The sequence below is a fragment of the Falco rusticolus genome, chromosome 1 (assembly GCF_015220075.1).
Source record: "Falco rusticolus isolate bFalRus1 chromosome 1, bFalRus1.pri, whole genome shotgun sequence".
Classification (NCBI taxonomy): domain Eukaryota; kingdom Metazoa; phylum Chordata; class Aves; order Falconiformes; family Falconidae; genus Falco; species Falco rusticolus.
Window position 1 is genome coordinate 112390742 of NC_051187.1, and position 19384 is coordinate 112410125.

A 19384-nucleotide genomic window follows, 5' to 3' on the forward strand; every position below is an offset into this window, starting at 1 on the left:
TTAACTTAGGATGTTATTGATAAGTGGACCTAGGTAGCTTGAGGAGGCACAGGGAATCACATGCAAGAACGTTCCTGAATCAGTTGTCCCTGTGCAAATGAAAGCATTCCAATGAGAGGGAAAACCATTGAAAGTAAGATCATGACCGTTCCTATGCGTTATGTCCTACTGAATTAATGATGAGGCCTGAAAATATTTGTGTGGAACTGGAATCTGGTTTCACAGATAACGCACTGGAAATGAAAGAAAGTTGACTGGGAAGCACAAGGAGGATAAGAAACTGCATCACTGTGAAGACATTGTTTCAAGTAACATTAGTTTTGTTTGTTTGTTTTAGTTAAAATGAATGTATTGCCTCAAGCAATCCTACAAAGCCCAAGGGAGCATCCCAGGTTCATAGAGCAGACTGTTTGCCCCTCATTAGACTTTGCAAGGTACGTACCTCTTTTCTTTCAGTGTCATTTTTACTGCGAATAGCTTCGATCAGCTATGCCAAGGTGAGAAATTATGTTTGCTTTTTTGTAATATTTAAAACTGAAAAAATCATAGGCAAGGAAATTCTCACTTAGGGTGGTTTCATAACTAAAAGGGAAAAAAACCCAAAATAGGAAATTTGTTCTGTTTAAGGTAGCTATTTCATCCTAGTTTTTCAATACCTCTTTAAGAGCTGTAGGAAGTTATTTCCGTTTAGCATTGATACAAATGTAGGTCATTGAAAATGTACTGGTTTGGATGAAAAAACAAGGTGTGGGTTTTTTTCCCATTACAAGCACAAAACATTTTCATGTCTCTTAAAATACAATGAAGAAAACTGGCTTGAAAAACTTTATCCTGTACTTAATAATTGAGAGAGTTAACAACAGTGACATAATACTTCCAAGCCATCTTCTTGCACATGCCTACATGGCTTTCTATTCCGTTGCACTGATGTTGCACTCTGTTACTTGTATCTGTACATGTTTGTCTCCCTCAGTGAGTACTGGTATCTCAGTTACTACTCTGCTGTGCTCATTTTCTTGAAATTGCCTTTGTTTCAGAAAGAATTGTGGTTGTTTTCTCCTTTCTCCTCTTTTTGTTTTTTTAATCCCCTTCCCACCCCTCCCCTGATTCTAGCATTCCCCTTAGCCTTTGCCTGAAAGGTCTGAGGCACCTCAGAGTTCAGCAGCTACATGTCCATGTCTAAAAGCAGTAAGAATCTCAAAACACAGTATCCTTGCACCCAGTCTTTCTGAGGGACTCATTCTGATAGGTGTCCTCTCATACACTGATAGAATAAGGACATGCAGTGGTGTCTTACAGTTACTTTTTTTAAAAAAAAATTTGTGGCTGGAGACATACTCTGCAGCCATCACTTTTTCCAGTAACTACATTGCTGGAGAGCTCACCCCAGCGGTAGGAGGTTTGTTTCTTTCCTTGTCTTGGGAAGGTTCATGTTCAAGAACATAATTCTGCAGCAGTCCTACAGAAGTTGCAGCTATTTGCAGAAAGGAAATGTGTGATTCTGTAATGGTCTAGACCATGCTGTACATGCCTAGTGATTACAGCAAGACAAAGTCTGCCATTTTTTGATAGGAAATTTTGAGAAAGGTAGTCTGAGTTAACAGAATAGGCAGTGGGGATAGAAAGTTATGTGAGAATCAGTTTGGTCCTTTATGCAACTTTGTTCTTTCCTTGATTAAAAAGCCAGGTGTATTTATAATGATGTTTATTTCTCGACCAAAACCAGTAACGATATTTTCGCTGTGTAGACTGGTAACAGAAATAGTTATAGGGATGCATGGTGTAAAATACTAACTCGGGGGTACATGTCCGTTGGATTAAAATATATTTGTCTTAAATAAGTGAGAAATATAAAATTAAATAGGAACTAATTTACAGGTGTAGCAGTCTTTTTTTATAAACTATTTATGAAATATAGTGAGTCATCATGGAAAAACTGGAGAAATAAGGCTAAAACAGTTTAGGAAAAACAAGTGACAACTTCTGGAAGCAAAGAAACAGTGGCTCTTAGCCAGTGCCATCTTCACCTCATTTCTCTATTAAGAAACAACATCCATTCCAAGTCACAGTCTCAGTTCTTCATGTTAATGACTTTTTTTTTAAAAAAATTCTCATTGCATATAACGAGCCATTTTACACAATGATTATTTGAGTTGATGGAATTTTCTGCTGTGTATTTTTTCCCTATGTATCATCTTTTCTGTGTTGTTGCTATATTAACATCATTAATAACAATAGCCAGGATGAGGTGAGTATTTATTATTTTTAGTAACTTAAATTCTTTATGATGGATAATCATGTTTGTAGTTGCATCCGTCCAATACAGGATGTTGTAAAACTTACGTAAACAGTAACTAGTTTCCAAGTTGTTGCTTTTGTTTTTTCCCCTTGGCTGTAGCTGTCTTTAACTTAGATGGTGTTACCGATCACAGCTCAGAGATTTATGCCTTGAATATAAAGCAGGTGATGTTCTAAATTGTATATGATTCTAGGGGGTTTTCCCCTGATTGTTTTTTATTAAAATACTTTTGTGAAGATGAGAAGGCATTGGGTATTTCTTTGTTCCAGCTTGAGATGATTTTTAACTGCAGTGTAGATTAAATTGCAGCAAGCTGATACCTCAGAATGCCTAGGAATTTGCTTGTTGTAGTTGACTGTTTCAGTCTGGGGGGTTGGACTTTTCCCCCCTCCTCCTCCTCACACCTCCATATCTAGTGTGTTCTCTATGTCCTACTGATTTTTGCAGAAAGCTCATTTTTGCAGTCTTAAAGTACAAAGGTCAGACAGAGGTTTTTGTGTTGTCTGCTGAATACTTCATATTTAATTACCCAGAGATACTATTTTTCAATTTTTCTATTACCTCATATAAACTTACTCTATCTTAAAATATGTTATACAGCAGTTTAAAATATACAATAATTACCTAATCTCTTAATTATTCTAATGACATTGTCTAACTTCCTAAATTGTGACTATTTTGGTGTGAAAATTTTGATATTGATTATAACTGACTTTTTATGGCAATATCCCAAAGGTTTACCTTTTGCATGGTCAGCAGCAGCTCATACAGATTGTGTTATGTGCAGCTTGAAAGCGTAAGCCTCTGTTGGTGCAGCTCAGTAGTAGTAAATTCTGGAACAAATTTAAATGCCCTATTTGTGCTGGAAGTTTTCACTATTACATTGTTTTAAATACAGACATGTCAAAATATCTCTACGTTGCTCTAGCTATTTTGTTTTCATTTAAATGAACTTCATGAAGTGTCTTCGGTATTCTCAGAGCAATAAGGAGCATGATGCTTATATTAGCTAACATTATGAAAAGAATTTACTCTCATCCCTGTAATGAAAGGCAGCAGAGTAATACTGACAGAGAAAGAGGAAAGCAATAGATTTATGTGGAACACTAATGTTGAATTTCTTTTATCTTTGAGTGATTAACAAGACAATCTTTATGCTCTTTTAAAGAAGAATAAAAATAAATTCACATTACTTTTGTAAAGATGATATCCTCTACAGCTGGGATATCAGAATCTATTTAAACACATGATCAGTAAGTGCATATTATCCTTTAAAATTCAAGGCATCTTTTGTGGATCAGAGTGGAGATGTAAAGAGGTGATGGCTCAAGTGAAAGGTGAAATTATGTACAGTTCAAATTTTAAAATCAGGTCCATGCATCCTGAAATTTGCTGTTTATTTAAGTGGATTACCCCCTTAGTGGGCCACCTTTTGCAATATGCTGCTCAAACTGTGGAAAGCTGAAAGCAGTATTACAAGTCTGTATTGCACTAAGGAAAACATTCTGAGATGGGTTTAGGATTTTTTTTCGTTGATTTTCTTTTTTTTTTAATTTTGAAAAAGTTAAATACAAAGAAGATTGGACCACTCTGGTCCATACTGATAATGCAAAAATGTAATGGTTCTGGTTTAGAATACAGTTTAAATATGGATAGCTTAATCAATTATTATTGATGTAGCTAGTAAACCATTTCTTCTAGTTTAGACAGAAATATCAGTTAACCAGGTCCTTGAAAGGTAATACCAACTCTGTTTTCTTTCAGAAATAAACATTTGTAATAGCTACAGACCAAAAAATTTAAAAAGATACTTGTATGTGTTTATAGAATGTCTGATATATTACTTTTCAATATTTCAGTATTTAGCTCTACTTGGCAATGCTAATATATTATACATGCTGTAGAAGTATATGTTAGCACCTCACAGTGTTTCTTCTAATTTTTTTCATTTAAATTTAGGATTCATTTGATCAAAGACAAAGATGGCATAGATGATTATTTGGCGAAGAATATCAAAGGGTTGTCAAAACAAGAAGCTGCTGCGTAAGTTGGCTTTTTTGAGGCATTTTAACATCCATAAGTTTATTGTTTCCTTTGTTTCTAGTCATCATAATCATTTAAATTTAAAGTCCCCTAGGCCCTACCCTTTCTAGTGGAACTTGGCATTTAAAAATTGAAGTTGATATTAAATAATGATGGTTCATTTCTCCTGATCTTAAATATATCAAAGCATTTAACTCCTTGGTTTTACTAATTTGTATATTTACCAAAGTATTATATCACCTTTTTAACATTATTGTTGATATTGTGTCAGTAATTACATTTGAAATTGTGCTGCTTTTTTTTTTCCTTTTTTCTTTTTTTTTTTTTTTTCTGAGCCTCTGTGAAATATCTCCTCTGGGGTGGAAGCTTAGTATACTGACATACACATTCCTGTAATTTTGAATTATTATTTAGCCAAGCTCATGTGCTGACTTCTGTGGTGAAGCATTTAATACACCATTAGTTATTTAAAAACCCAGTGAATGAAAGAAATCTAGATAACTTTTGATTTCTTACAGCTGAGGTATTTACATTTAGGAGTTACAAGAGACTACGAATGACTTACTCTTCTGGAGTCTTTTAACAGATCTGGGGTTCAGCACCATCAAAATTAATGAAAGAATTCTAACAAATATGAATTGCTGGTTGCTTAAGTGAGATGATTTATTTATTTCAATATTTAAATAATAAAAAGATGCATATACAAGGGCTCTAGGCACCTTAACAATTAATATTGCAAGATCACACTTGCAGCATAAAAATATTCTATCAGACAGGAATTCGACTGGCTAGTTTCTTGCAAAACATGCTTCTTTTTTCCTTCCTAGCCTAAGAACATACTTGCAAACTTTCAAATGAAAATCTAAAAAATTACCATATTTGACTTGAGAGGTAATAACTTCAGCATTGTCCTAAAACCTAACCATATAATACTCAGCAGGCATGCTTTCCTTTCCTGTGATACAAGTCCGATTTGCCTTTATTTTTACAATGGTAACATGATAATGCTAGTAAGTGTTCTGACTGTCAATACAAAGATTATAATGTATCTGGTCCGATGATCTAGGAGAGCAATCTGTTTAGAGCAAACTCATATGCCACTTATTTCATTTGAATTAAGACCAGGTTCAAAGATGATGGACTAAAGATTATTTAAGTGATGGGATTGGGCAGGACCTTCTCAATGTATCATCCTAGAGTTTGCAAAGTTCAATTTATTCTTTCGTTTCTGTAGACAGACTCTTATCATGGTCACAGTCTGTGGGAGAGAGCAGCTTGACAGTGACAGGAAAGTGAGTTAGGTGAGGCAGTGGGAAGTGCCATGTTACTGCTCTGTGAGTACACGTGGTTGATGTGGGACAGTTACGTTTGATCATGCTATCATAATAATCATGCTAGGTGTCATAGCTAGTTTAAATATTCCCTGCTTAAAGAGAAGGAAACTGAGATTGCTCTGTGACTTGGTCACATTCTGCATGAGCTGGACCAGCATAAGGAACAGATCCTTCCCAAGCAAATGCTGTGTTAATAGAGGTCCTGTCCCCTGAATTAAGGGTAGCATAGTTGCTCTGTGAGGAGAGGAGGAAGTATCAGACCTCAGGGAGCAAGCACAGAAGTAAGTACACTCACTTATTGTCACCCTCGTTCTGCATCAGCTATGCAGTGCTGCTGTAGTCATTACGCTACAATTGTTGCAGACGGACTAGCCTTCCCAGTGACCTGTTTCAGTCTTTAGCCCGAGTGTATTTCCACAGTAGACACACCACGCTAGGGACAGAAGTGTTCTCTCTGTGATTATGCAGGAAGTCACTGCTATTTTAGGAAGGTCGTGGGGGTACAAAGTGTGTGTTACAGCTCTGATTTGATCAGGTCAGCCTTTTACTGCTATTAGAAAAACAAAACAAAACACACACCAAAAAAAAAACCCCACCAAACCAAACCAAACAAGCTCCTCTGCAATTTTTCTTTTTATATCCAAACCCTGAGTCTGGAGGTTGTGGAAAAGGAAACCAGCAAGGAAATCCACAATGAAGTGAGAATTTTATTATCTGTTTTGCAATGTCTACACAAAGGAGAGTGTTTCCGTACTGTTTTGTAATATGCTGGTTTTCAAAGCTTCTTAAAAGATTAAATGGTAATATCATATGTATTCTGGTTTATTTCTACGGAGATTTTTAAAGTACATCTTTAAAAATATTATGTTCATGTTCTGTGTGTTTAATTATTCTCAGAATTTTACCTTTTGATAATAGCTAAGCAGTTACAAAATTTCTATAGTATGTGATGTATTAATGCTGTTCTATAAACCTGATACAATCATTTGAGAGCAAACAAATGGTAACAAACTAGCAGCTACAGTTGTATTGGTGCTAGGCTAGTCAAGTTACAAAAAACTAAATGCATCAACTCTAATTTTAAACCAATTTATAAAGTTAGGCAATGCCATGTCTGTAAATGATCTTACTGAAATCAATGTTATGCTTTTTATGTCTCAGCTGACAACAGATGTTTTTATTTTAAAAATTGTGAGAAGTGGCTTATAATATGTGGTATAGTTTTTTAAATAGTGTTTCCACTCCAGATGTAGACTATTGCATTTCTTTTTGACAGGCTATCTTTCTTTTGCCACCTAAATATCTGTATTTTTGTTTAATGTGGAAGTCAGTCATTATTTTGTCAAGACAAATTCTTGTAGCCACACTCCTGCTTAATATTAAACACCCTTTTTTTCTTTCTTTCTTTTTTTTTTTTTCTTTTTTCTTTTTGGTGCATGTTAGGTGGTTAACAAATATATTACCTCGTAAATAAAGGAATGTATGGGTAGTATCACATTTATGGAAACAAGCAACATTCTTTAAGGCTGTTCCCTAAAATTGTATACTTCACAATATTCTTTAAAATTAGGATAAGCTTCTTCATAGCTGAAGGAAAAAAAAGGTTGCAGTTATTCTTCTATTATACAGTATTGTATTCTGTTCAAACTTCCACAAATGAGAATAATTCTGTGAAGTTTTCTTATGTTATAATCTCATTTTTCTGTAGAAAAAATGTGGAGTTATTTCTCTTTTTTTGTTTTCTTTGTAATAATTTTTGTCTCAGGGTGATATGATAGAAAAGGGGGAAAAAAGCATTGCTTAAGATAGTGCTTTAATTATTTTAAAACAGAATATTGCTTTGTTTTTTTCATTGATTTTGTTTGGTTTCCTTCTCTAAAACTTTAACTTGAAATAAGAAGTGAACGTTGTGTAGGAGACTGGAAATGGAAAAAAAGTAAAAGTTCTCATTAATGCAGAATGTGACTGCTTTCTTGCCACAGAATTAGGCTTCTGTAAGCTTATGAGGAGGTTGGCTGACTCCACTGGCCTTCAGTGTGCTTTCCCTGATACTTTCTCTTCTCGGTCTTGACTTACCAAATCATTAATGGCTCAAAATCAGGTTGCAATAAAAATTAAAAATTGTCCTTATAACTGATGTAAGAGTCAAAAGTTCATGACGAACTGTGAAGTAAGGCATTTTCCATCAAGAGATTGATTCCAGGGATGAATCTTCAAATGAGTTTGGAGTCTAGAATGGATCAGAGTTTCATACTGTCATTCCTGTTTCCTGATCTTTTAGTCAGGGCCAGAAAGATTAAGTAACAGTTCTCTCCTCTTCATACAAATGAAAATTGTCCAAAGATGACCATATCATCAAAAAAGAGTTAAAGATTAGAAAGAGAGACTTTGAAATCTTTTTGATGAGAGGAACAGTTTTGTTTAGTAGTAGCAAAAAAAATGTTAGTGTTTTTACTTAATGTATTTCTGTGAATCAGATGGAGTTCTAGTGTCCTCACTCTAGACTCATTGGTACTCAGATGACATCTAAATTATTATACAGAGATGGTATAGGCTGAAATAGATATGCAGAAAATATGTATTTGTGTTTTCTGTCTTAGGAGTGGTGGATCAGTGTGTTAGTTACGGAAAGCTTGCCTTGATAGATTTGTCTCTAGTAAAGACATGCTCTGATATGACTTTTTCAGGCTGGAGACAATATTACGTTATATGCATTCGATCAGATGTTTTTGAGATATGGTGGGTTGTTCTGCTTAGAATTCACTGGAAGGTTGGTCCACTTCAAGATTATCTGGAACACAAAAAGGCAAAGGCTTTCATTCTCAGGTGGGCTGCGACCCCCAGAGCACTTGCCAGCCATCTCAGCTTATACTGGGAAAATCAATCATTAAACTACTTCACAGATTGTATACTGAAAACTGGAATATAATATAGTAGCAATTCTTTGCTTCCATAAACCTGCGTCCTTCTCTGCAAAATTAACTGATCCAGAGGACTAGGTTAATCACCCTGTATAATCAATGGAAATAATGGAAAAATGGAAAAAGTAATTTGATGAGTTGAACCCCATCTTTTAGGATTCAGCCAACTGCTTTAGAGTAAGGTGAATTATACTTTTGAACTACCTATTTCTCTCCATTGCTTGTGGAGACCTTAGGATGACCAGCTCAGATGTCAACATGTACATTTACAGATTAAGCCCACACAGGAGAACTATTGAATTTTGAAAGCTGTAAAAAGTCTTAGATGGTTGCATTCACTAATTCCTGAGGCAGAATTTCTACACAAAGCTAGCAAGTCCAGAACAAAAGTTACCTGGCATCCATTTTAAAGCTTCTGTAAGTGCCAGCTGACAGATGATTTTTCCGTTCTTTAGTGGGAGAATTAAAAGTGACAAGTTATTTACTGCCCTGCCCCTCATGTTTCTGCTGTTTTCAGTGTATCAGCTGTGTAGAGTTAAGGAAAAAAGATGGCAGAAAATTAATGAGGGATTAAGTGTTAGTGCTCAAGATCAGTTTGTGTAAATAAAAGATTTCTTTCTGTGGTGGGTTGACCTTGGCTGGATGCTAGGTGTCCACCAAGCTGCTCTATCACTCCCCTCCCCGGCAGAACAGGGTGGGGAGAAAATAAGATGAAAAAAACCTTGTGGGTCAAGATAAAGGCAGTTTAATGAAGCAACAGCAAAAGTTGCGTGTGTGGAAGTGAAGGAAAACAAAAGATGTTATTCTCTACTTCCCATCAGCAGGCGATGTTTGGCCACTTCCTGGGAAGCAGGGCTTCAGTGCATATATTGGCTGCTCTGGAAGACAAACTTAAATAATGAATGCCTCCCCTTCCTTCTCCTTTCTTTTAGCTGTTATATCTGAGCAGACATCATATGGTATGGAATATCCCACTGGTCACTTTGGGTCAGCTGTCTTGGCTATGTCCCCTCCCAAGATCTTGCCCACCTCCAGCCTACTGGGCAGGGAGATTGAGAGAAAGCCTTGATGCCGTGCGAGCACTGCTCAGCAGTACTCAAAACACTGGTGTGTTATCACCACCTTTCTAGCTCCCAGCACGAGCACAGCACTATGAGGGCTGCTACAGGGCTCAGCCAGACCCAATACACTTGCGTATGTCCTTACTTCTACTAGTTGGTCTTGGAATAGTCAACCCCGTCTGTCCTCCAAGACTAAAGAGGAAGAAACTTCTTCACCTGACTAGAGGCCAGAATGATCTGGAGAGTCCACTGAAAGAGAAGAGTGGGGTTTGTGGGCTGATGGAGAGGAGAAGACCTAGCCTGAAGGGTGGTTTATTTATTTTCATCATAGCCATGACAGACTGCTAAGCCCTGCTATTAGACTGGACTTCTTCTGATCTTGTCCTCTGTTAATAAGTTACTTAAATCACGAGAGTTTTGGTACTTAGTTTTAGATTTATTTGCTTTTCTATTTGTCCTTATTCTAGTCTTTTGTGTTGATGGACCAGTTCTTTAAGGAAGCTGAACACAAATAGCTGATTGGGGTTTTAATCCAGACTTTTTAGTAGCTGCCACCTTTACCAAATAAATTAGTAAGGTGACTTCATAGGTGACCTCTGAAGTCTTTGACTCAACGAATGGATTGGGACCTTTTTTCATTGATAGCTTTTCAGATTGCCATGTTTTCTTTTTGACATCCTGAGTTCTTTACTGGGGCTTCTCAGTTTGAACATGCATATTTTAGGCTCGGGAATTTTGTGTTATAAGGTGGATTTGACCATTCCTGTGTTATGGAGTGAGGGTCTCAAGGGACAGGGGAGGGACACTACCAAGAGTAAGGCTTAGGAAAATATCTTGTTGGTGTGAGGTTAAGGCAAGGAAGGAGGAGGAAAAGCTGCTATTACTAGGAAGTTTGCAAAAGGCAATTTCAGACACAGGCAGATAATGTGTAGGTGCAGATTCTGCTTTTCTCTTGTATTTCAGTCCTTGATTGCGCAGTACTTCATTGTAGTTATGCACTGATTTGAGGTGCTTCCATTTCTTCTGTGGAGACACTATGAAGACAGGAAAAGCTCAAGGCAGGTAAAGAAGGGCATAGCAGCAAAAGAAGAAATAACTAAACTGTTCTTTTCCTTTCATGTTCAGGTCCTAGCAAGATTTTGCTGTTCTTGCTGATGTCAATCTTTGGATATGACCTGTGAGCACCTTATGACCCTCTTTGTTCACATTGCACTGGTTGAGAATGGGTGGAATGTTGTGTCAACTGATTTACATTTTATGAGGATGTTTCTTCACTTTTAAATACTAAAAACCATGGAAAAGGGTTTATCAGAACGGAAGAAATGTATCCTGTCATAGTAAAAGAAATTTTAAATCAAGGCACTCTATCCAAACTCCCTGCTGATTGCAGAATGGGAGATGGAACAAGTCACTTATTGATCTAGATGATAAATTTTAAATTTCTTTCACAATATTATTTAAATATGTATTTTTTTCTGTCTGAATAATTCCTAAAAATCTTGCTTGCCATGACCAGGATTCAATGTTTATTAAACAACTTTCAAAAAGATATTTTACCACTTAGAGGCACACATTCTTTTTGGTCAATTGAATGATCTCTGTGAATTTCAGGCCTGAAAAACATATTATTTAGTGTAATTAGGCAGTGATCTAAAGAACAGAACTGTGTGGGAAGTGAATGGTTTGCCTTTCCTAAAGAAACTTCTCTGTGCATTTGTGTAATGTGAAAGGTTTTTCTTGAAAAGGTTAAAAAAAGTTCTAATCAACTTCTGTACATTATGTAGAACTTCATTTTCTAAACTCTGCAAAAGAAAGTTTCATATTTAATGGGAAATCATGAATTATTCCATTTATTATCTACTTCCTCCTTTCAAAGACATGATCTGGATAAAAGGCGGGGTGAATAATTTCAAAAAATACAATACATTTTTAATGGGAAGGTGCAAACTACAGATTCTCATGACTATTAGCAAGTATAGAGGAAACAGAATTTTACTTGCAAAAACTCATCAAACTCTTGCAAAGATAAAATACATGACATACTTTAATAAAGAAGAACACAGTGAGCTGAAGTTTTCTTTTTTTATGTAACTTGTTGTTTTTACTAAGTTTGGTCTTATGGATTTCTAGTGCTTTCATTTCTCAATAGTTCAACAATATTTAGTACTGAAGATAATGTACAAGCAATACACAACTGACTTCTATTTTTAAAACACTCTATAAAGGTGAAGCATCTCTAACATAACAAAAGAATCTGAAATAAAGAAAGCTGCTCTAATCTGCCTTGGTACAATCGTAACTTCCTCATAATTCTCACAGTGAACCCTTCTGAATTGTATAAAATCCTCTCTTTTCTTTTCCTCTTAATCTCTGTGTGGTCTATTTGTCCTTAGACTACTGAGTAAGTTCTGTTGGGGACTTGCATGAGATATCATAAACAAAAGCAAAAATACTGTGGGAATTGTTCATAGCAATAGTATAATACATGTATAGCCTTGCATAGGGTTTTATGCTAATTCTATAGCATCAGCTTGAGAAGATAAAGAAAGTAAATAATTATGATTATCTTTTTTCTAAAGATAATTTTGCACACTGTGAAAGAAACTTGCAGAGAAATGTAATCATTTCTCCAATATGATGCAAGTCAAATGGAAAGGGTTCCAAACCCAGATGTTTCTAGCTCTCAGTCCATTAGGTCAGCTCTGAAATAAAAGAGGAAAGTTGAGAAATACTTCATTTTGATAAATAATAGTCTATAAAGTATGGTTGGAATTACTTTTTGTTAATGAACATAATTAATTTAGAAAGAAAAGCAGAAAGATTAATGAAGATAATGCTTTTTTCTGATTATGCTTGAAGTAATCACATGTGTGTGTGCTTTTGTATGAAGAACATTTTTATAAGGATAGCACTGTTATTTTTATTTTTAGTGCTTTCTTTGCATTTATGTTTAGGGACAGAATGTTCCAAAAGTTCATTGCTAAATTTATATTTCCATTTTATGGGTTAATTATGATTCTTAATTATTACAGTACTTACATTCATTTAAAAATACTTTTTCTGTGTCATCCTTTGATGTTTATAATTGATTAATTTTTAATTTTATGTAGTATTAAAGTGGCAGTGTAGCTTTGAACAAAAGCAAGCAAGTTCAGTATATGTGTTCTTTGCAGGATCCTACTGACAGGTTATGCATCCACCTTTGATTGCATGATTTAGGTTTAAAGTGTAGTTTTGACAACAGTCAGAGACTGAGACAGTTGATGAAAAACACTGCATTACTTAGGCTGAAAGTTATTGTACTTATATATATGGTATGAAGTACCTACATATTTACTTTCTGATATACTTAATTTTCATCTTTCTGTTAATAATTCTGAATGCATAGCTCCATAAACCTTTTCTTATATTAAAAAAATCTGAATTGTTACAGAAGTCAATTTCAAGTGGATGTTCTTCCTTTTCATGGTATGTACAAATTGTTAGGCGGTATTTTTTATTTACTATTTAGAGCAGGGAATTCTTTTTATAGCCTTTGGGGATTTGGTGTCTGTTATGCTTTTGGTATTAGGACATTAGCTATTTCAGCTTCATTATTTGGAATTAAAAAATATGCACCCCACCCCAATATAATTTAATTCTCCGCCTTAGTAATCAAAAATTTTGATGTGTAAGCTAACCATCTATTACTACTTAATGATATTTACTGTACTTTCGTATCTTTCTTTAATGAGATTACTATAGTCTACAATTTAACATATTACCATCCAGTACATATTTCATAAAAGCTATTTAAATGATCAGACTTTAAACTAGGATTAAAGAGGGCTGTGCCCTGTTTCAGTTAAATAGCTTTGTATCAGTAGCAGTATGTCATGAGAATGTACCTTGGCCAGCTGAGGGCTTGACTTACCAAAATATGTACGTATATAAATTTTCGCATTGAACTCAGATACTCAGACAGCTCAGGTGTATTTTCAGGTTAGCTCTGTACCTAACTTGGGTGGATTGCAGCCCAGACACATGACAATGTAGATTTCAGCAGTGTGAGTACATGGTTTTATACCACTGTAACCTGGATCATAGTGTTGCTGAATGTGATAGTCATGTCTTCAGCTTCCGTATTTACCAAATATTTGCGTAAGTGCTTTTTGTGTTTTAACAATGCCCTGCAGAAGTTGTAACTATATTTTAGATGTGGGTCACTAATGGTGTTGCAAATTGGCTGTCCAGCTGCAACTAAATAATAATTCCTCTTCCAATTCTTAGGCAGAGCATCCTGAAGTTATAAATTCTTATAGCATGCTTTGCTTTTTAGTGTTTTGTATAGTGTATTTCTTTTTACTTAATACATATATTTTTCAAATTTTAGTGAGGAAATTCTGGTGCCTCCTTGTTTATGCTGGGTTTGTTTGCATGTAGCTTAAACATAAAGTAGCTAAGTATTCATATAGTTGATAAAATTTCAATTTTCTTGTAGATTTATAGACAGAAAATGGGGGGAGAGTAAAATGTATTTGTTTATTTAAACTTAAGCAAAAATATCTTCATTATTTTTTCATAATTTTGTGATCCCTATCTAAGGCATTTATATCAGTCATTGACTTGCCAGCTGCAGAGGGAAATCCCAAGTGGATGTAACCTATTTGAATACAGTTTTTAAACATTATAATAATTGGTAGAGTAATTATTTTACACTAGAAGTACATTTTAATATTTTATATACTATCATTGTTCAATCCATGCCATTTTCTGCTTTACAAAATGGGATTGCTACAATACAGTTTTATTGTGATCAGCAGCTGGCATTAACCTAAAGTACTAATTAAATCCTACAAAATCTAAAGATATGAACCCTGATATTAAAAAAAAAAAAAAGTGTCATCTGAAAATAGCAGACTTTCACACTTATTTTGCCTGTCTGTAATTGACCACACCAGACAGGAGGCATGGCGAATTAAACTCGTGATAAATAATTCTGTTAAGCTGTACTGATTATTTTGATTATCTCTAACACTAGTACCTGCCTCTTGGCCTCGTAATTTCTTTTTTCTTTTCTTTCTTTCATTGTTAAGGGCAGGATGCAAGTAGCCTGGTTGTGCAGGATTTTAAGTTAAAGGGAACGTAGTATGGTACTGTGCTGATCTCCCCGCATTGCTTTAGAGTCTTGTCAGAGTACGATACCATAACATAGGAAGGTCCTTGAGATTGTAGCGACAGTGTAATTTCATTAACCTCACAGAAAGTTAGTATTTATGATATTTGTGCTGGTAAAAACAGATTACAATCAGGTTTCTGCGATGGCTCAGCATGACTCTAGATTATTTTAGAATAGCAATGATAATAATAAAAATAAATCCATATAAGAAAATTCAAAGTAGCTGTATAGTTTAAGAAGAGTAAAATGCCTGTTAACACTATCCAGGTACACTTAAAGAACAGTGTTAACAGTATCAGTGCCTTTTCAAGCTTCACATTCAATAAATAACTGCATCCACCCGTGTGATACTATACTGCATGAAATCGTCATCTGTAGCTCGGTACCACTAAAATGGCAACTATAACCATTGGTGGTTATTTATTAGGCGCTAAAAATTCTTCTGACACCCACCCCCACCCCCCATGACAGACACACAGAAGCGCAAAGAATTTTTCAGCATAAAATACTGCATCGCAGTAACTGCTGTTGTAGGACAAATGCATGATACCTAAGCAGACCCACTACGTGGACCTCATGTCGCTGTTTTACCCAGCCTGTGTAAATAAACATGCAGCAACATCAACAGGGTTTCAGTAATGACAGACGTGAGTGTACAGAGAAACAGCGGATTCTCAGCATTGTCTATGTTTGTGTTAAGTGTTAAGGGTTCCATCTGTTGAATATCATAGGGGGAAAAAAATTGAGCAAATCTGTTTTAAATTAAAAACAGATTGATTGGTATCTTTGTTTTAAACATAAATACATAGATATGTCGGAATTCATTTAAAAATAATTTGTTTTTTTAAAAAATCCATCTGCAGTCTTTTTCTCCTAGCAGGCACATGATCATTCAAAGGGGGAAGAGGACTTTAAGTTTATATTCGTATCACAGTTCCGTTTTAAAATTAAACACAGCTAACGTGACAAAGCTGCCTGCTCATTCTAATTCCACCAGTTTAATTGCTTGCAGGCAATGCCTGCGTGCCATTGTGGCGCCGAGTAACGCAAGGCAGGGGCAGGGGCAGCGGCAGCGCAGGAGGCGCAGCCCCGCTGTTCGCCTGCGCGTTGCTCGCAGTGCTGCGCGCCCTGCGTTTAATCCGTGCTGCTGCCTTCCTTTGTTCTGCAGCCCTGCCTTGCTGCACTGACAGCTGCGTGATTAACATGTCCTGACTGCAGTTTTCCGGATTTCCAGTAGATGCCCCCAGAGACCATTAAACCTCTTGAACGGCTCCACTTCAAACAAATGAAAGGCCGGGCAGTCTTTTTTTTTTTTTTTTCGTTTTGCTTCCTGAAGTAACGTAATTGTTCAAAGAAAACCGAAAATCGGCGTGGACGGGACGCAGAAAAACAAACTTACCTGTTGAATAATATATCATCATTCTATTAGGTAGTAAGGTTCAAAAGGTTTAGTGTAAACTGTTTTATTAATGTAGTAGAAACAGTTGGATTTTCTACAATAGATCGTGTACATTTAATTAGGTATCAGGTTCTGATATTGATATTAAAAATAATCTTTGGTTATGTAAAACTTGAGATGTTCTGTTTAACATCTCATTTTACGTGCTGCATGACGTCATAAAAAGCAGCATGAAAAGGGGTTTGAGGATTAAGGATTTATAGTTTATCTCAAGATATCATGAAAAGTTTACTTCTGTCACCTACACTACGCCTCTGTTTGAAAGCACTGTTTTCTGGGAAAAAAAATGGACGCTGGCATTTTCATCTGGAACCCCTTTAATAACTGAAACAATTTCAGAATTCATTGCAGTGTCAAGCTCTCTTACGTGTCACAACTACCATTAATTTCTAGCGCTGTTTTATTGTTTGTGTGTGATCAGTGACTTGTGGCTTATATATTGCAGAAACTTAAGGAAACAACAGTAGCATTATTTTGTGCATTGTGTATTTTCTGGTTTTAAGTACAACTGAGAGATAACTTATCTTTATGCCTCTAAAATTTGAATGGTTGTATAGTAGATAGCTTCATATTTTGTGACTTAAAATGAGAAAAAAATATGGTGCTCTGTACCATGTGATTACTTCAACATTATTTCATTTCCATTATTAATTGGGATGGGATTTATTGAAATAATATTGACGCTAATTTTTAAAACTAACTTATTTTTCTGTGTGTTTTGTTTTCCTGTATTGCTTTGCTAATAATGCTGTCTTGCAGGGAAAATATGCTTTGACTTCAATTAAAATGCATCAGTCTACAGGAAATAACATGTTACATTGAGACGGTTTTTCTATTTATATGAATATTGGTGTTGTGCTCAGTTAGTATGCAGTTGAGTGTTAACAATTAACTGAATGGCATTTTGTTTAGTCACTTAAGATCTTTTAGCAGTCCTTTCTTGTTCACATCTAATGATCTAATGCGTGCACATATACACACATATATAGATCACGTTATATAAATAAATAAGTGTGTCTGCTATGCAGATTGTTATTCCATTGCTCTGAGTTATATTACTGTAGGATTCAGTCCTGGGCCTTTGGAAGTTGGTAGGAATTTCTTAAGTCTATTCTTCAATTCTTTTTAGGTAGATAGAATTTTAAAACAGAAGAAAGAAAATACTCCATATACAGAGTAAAGAATACACTGTATGGTATTAACATAATATTTTTACCGTAGTTTTAAGCTATATACTGTGCATCTGATGTATGACAAATACAGCATATTCTGGCAAATCAAATGTTTAAAGATATTTGTCATTTACTTTTCTAAGGTAAATGTTGCAAATGTTTTCTGGTACAGAGCAGTTATATATTTTCCCCTGTCTGTGTGAACAATGTGTGCTTTTCAGTCTCAAAAAACACGTATTTATATATTAAACATAAATTCAGTACTTTCTGTCTAGTCTAAATCATACCAGGATTTTGTAATATTTTTGTGTTTAGTTCTGCAGCTGAAATGTAAAAAATACATGTGAAGGATTAATGTGCATCTATGTAGTATGTAATAGACTTTATTTTCATCATATTAAACATGAAATAATGCAGATTATTTACTTCTTACTGTTTATTTCATTGACATCTAGCTAAGAAGTTTCTAGCATCACTTCCATCTTATTAGTGTTGTTAAAGAACTGCAGTAGCTCTTTCTGGGCTGGAAGTATTAGTCTCATTAGACTATTTTTTAGCATCAGCTCATCTGATTTTATTACATACACTATAAATCTCAGTTTTCAGAATTTCAGAATACTTGAGAATATTTATTTTAAAGCTGCTGAGAATTTGAAGTTAAATGGATTTTAATCTAAAAAGACAGTCTTGAAAACAGTTTGGAAACTTAATGGAATACACAAACTAAGATTAACACATCTGAGTCCTGGCCATTTTACCGGGGCAAAGGTTTGTTTTCTTACAATAGATACCTATGCCTGCAAACCTTTACATCTGTACTTTAGTGTTGCAGGCAGTCCCATTGGACTCATAGTTTTCTCCAGGATAGGACACAATGATTGTTTCATGCCACATAAAAGAAATATTTTGATTATTTCCATAAATAATACCTCAAAAGATATATTACCTCTTAAGAATATTTGATTACACAACTTTTTGATATGTATATCTTGTCAGAGTTTATGAATGAGATAACTTTGATATAAATTCATCATCGCATCATTTGATTTTAAAATTAGGGAGAAATTATCAAACTTTTGCATCAGTAAATCAGTCCCAGCTGAAGTTATATGCTAAACAGAGGCAAAATAATATCTAATGATTATGTTTCTGGCATAGCATTTGTTTGACGTTTTAAACCAAGCCATCATGTCCTACAGCAAAACTATTTAACATATACATTGTTTTGACATCTGGAATGTGCCTCATTTTTCCCTGTGCACTGTTTTAAAGCAAACTAAGAGTTCATTGTGTTTTCATGAACTAATGTAAACATGGGGGTTTCTTCCCATCAGTCAGCCTTTTTTGCCAATACCAGCTAAAGAATACCAGTGTATTTTTAACATGTTTTCAATATATATATATTGGTATTTATTCATTATTTCTGTGTTTACTTCCCTAGGGTATGACATTCATAATCGTATTTTAGCAGAACGCTTTTTGAGCAGGGGAAAAAATACCCCTTCCCTACTGCTGAACTGCAGAGGTCTCTTCCTGAAAGCTGTTTTAGTTATCTGCACTTATATTTGGTAAGGTGGAGGGCAGAACACAGGTTTAAAGGCTTAAAACCTATCTTTCTTATTCCCAGTAACAGGAATACATACAAGAAGAACATCTGCATAGACATGCTGCGACAGGGTTATCACGAGTCCTTCTCCGAGCTCTTCACTCTGATACAGAAGTGGAATGCCTTGAGGGAGGCTGCAGGGCCTGGGTCAGCCATATGGCAGCAGAAGTCCCTGGAGGAGCAGCCTGATAAGCTGGATCAGCTTTACCACTTCCTGACCAGGGCTGAGGCAGCCCAGCGAGCAGGTAAATGGGGGGATTGTGGGTAGCAGAGCAGCGGGAGCTGCAACTGCAACTGCCTGGGGGAAGCTTCCAAATTGTTTCATGTATGA

General features: G+C 35.4%; 1 protein-coding gene across 1 annotated transcript in view; it reads left to right on the forward strand.

Moving 5' to 3' along the window:
* Positions 1-342: 342 nt before the first annotated feature.
* Positions 343-19384, forward strand: part of TTC29 (tetratricopeptide repeat domain 29) — a 134675-nt gene continuing 115633 nt past the window's right edge. The window contains exons 1-3 of the mRNA XM_037396523.1: positions 343-434; positions 4259-4342; positions 19075-19298. Of these exons, the coding sequence (XP_037252420.1) occupies positions 343-434; positions 4259-4342; positions 19075-19298 (400 nt within the window). The remainder of the gene's footprint in view (positions 435-4258; positions 4343-19074; positions 19299-19384) is intronic.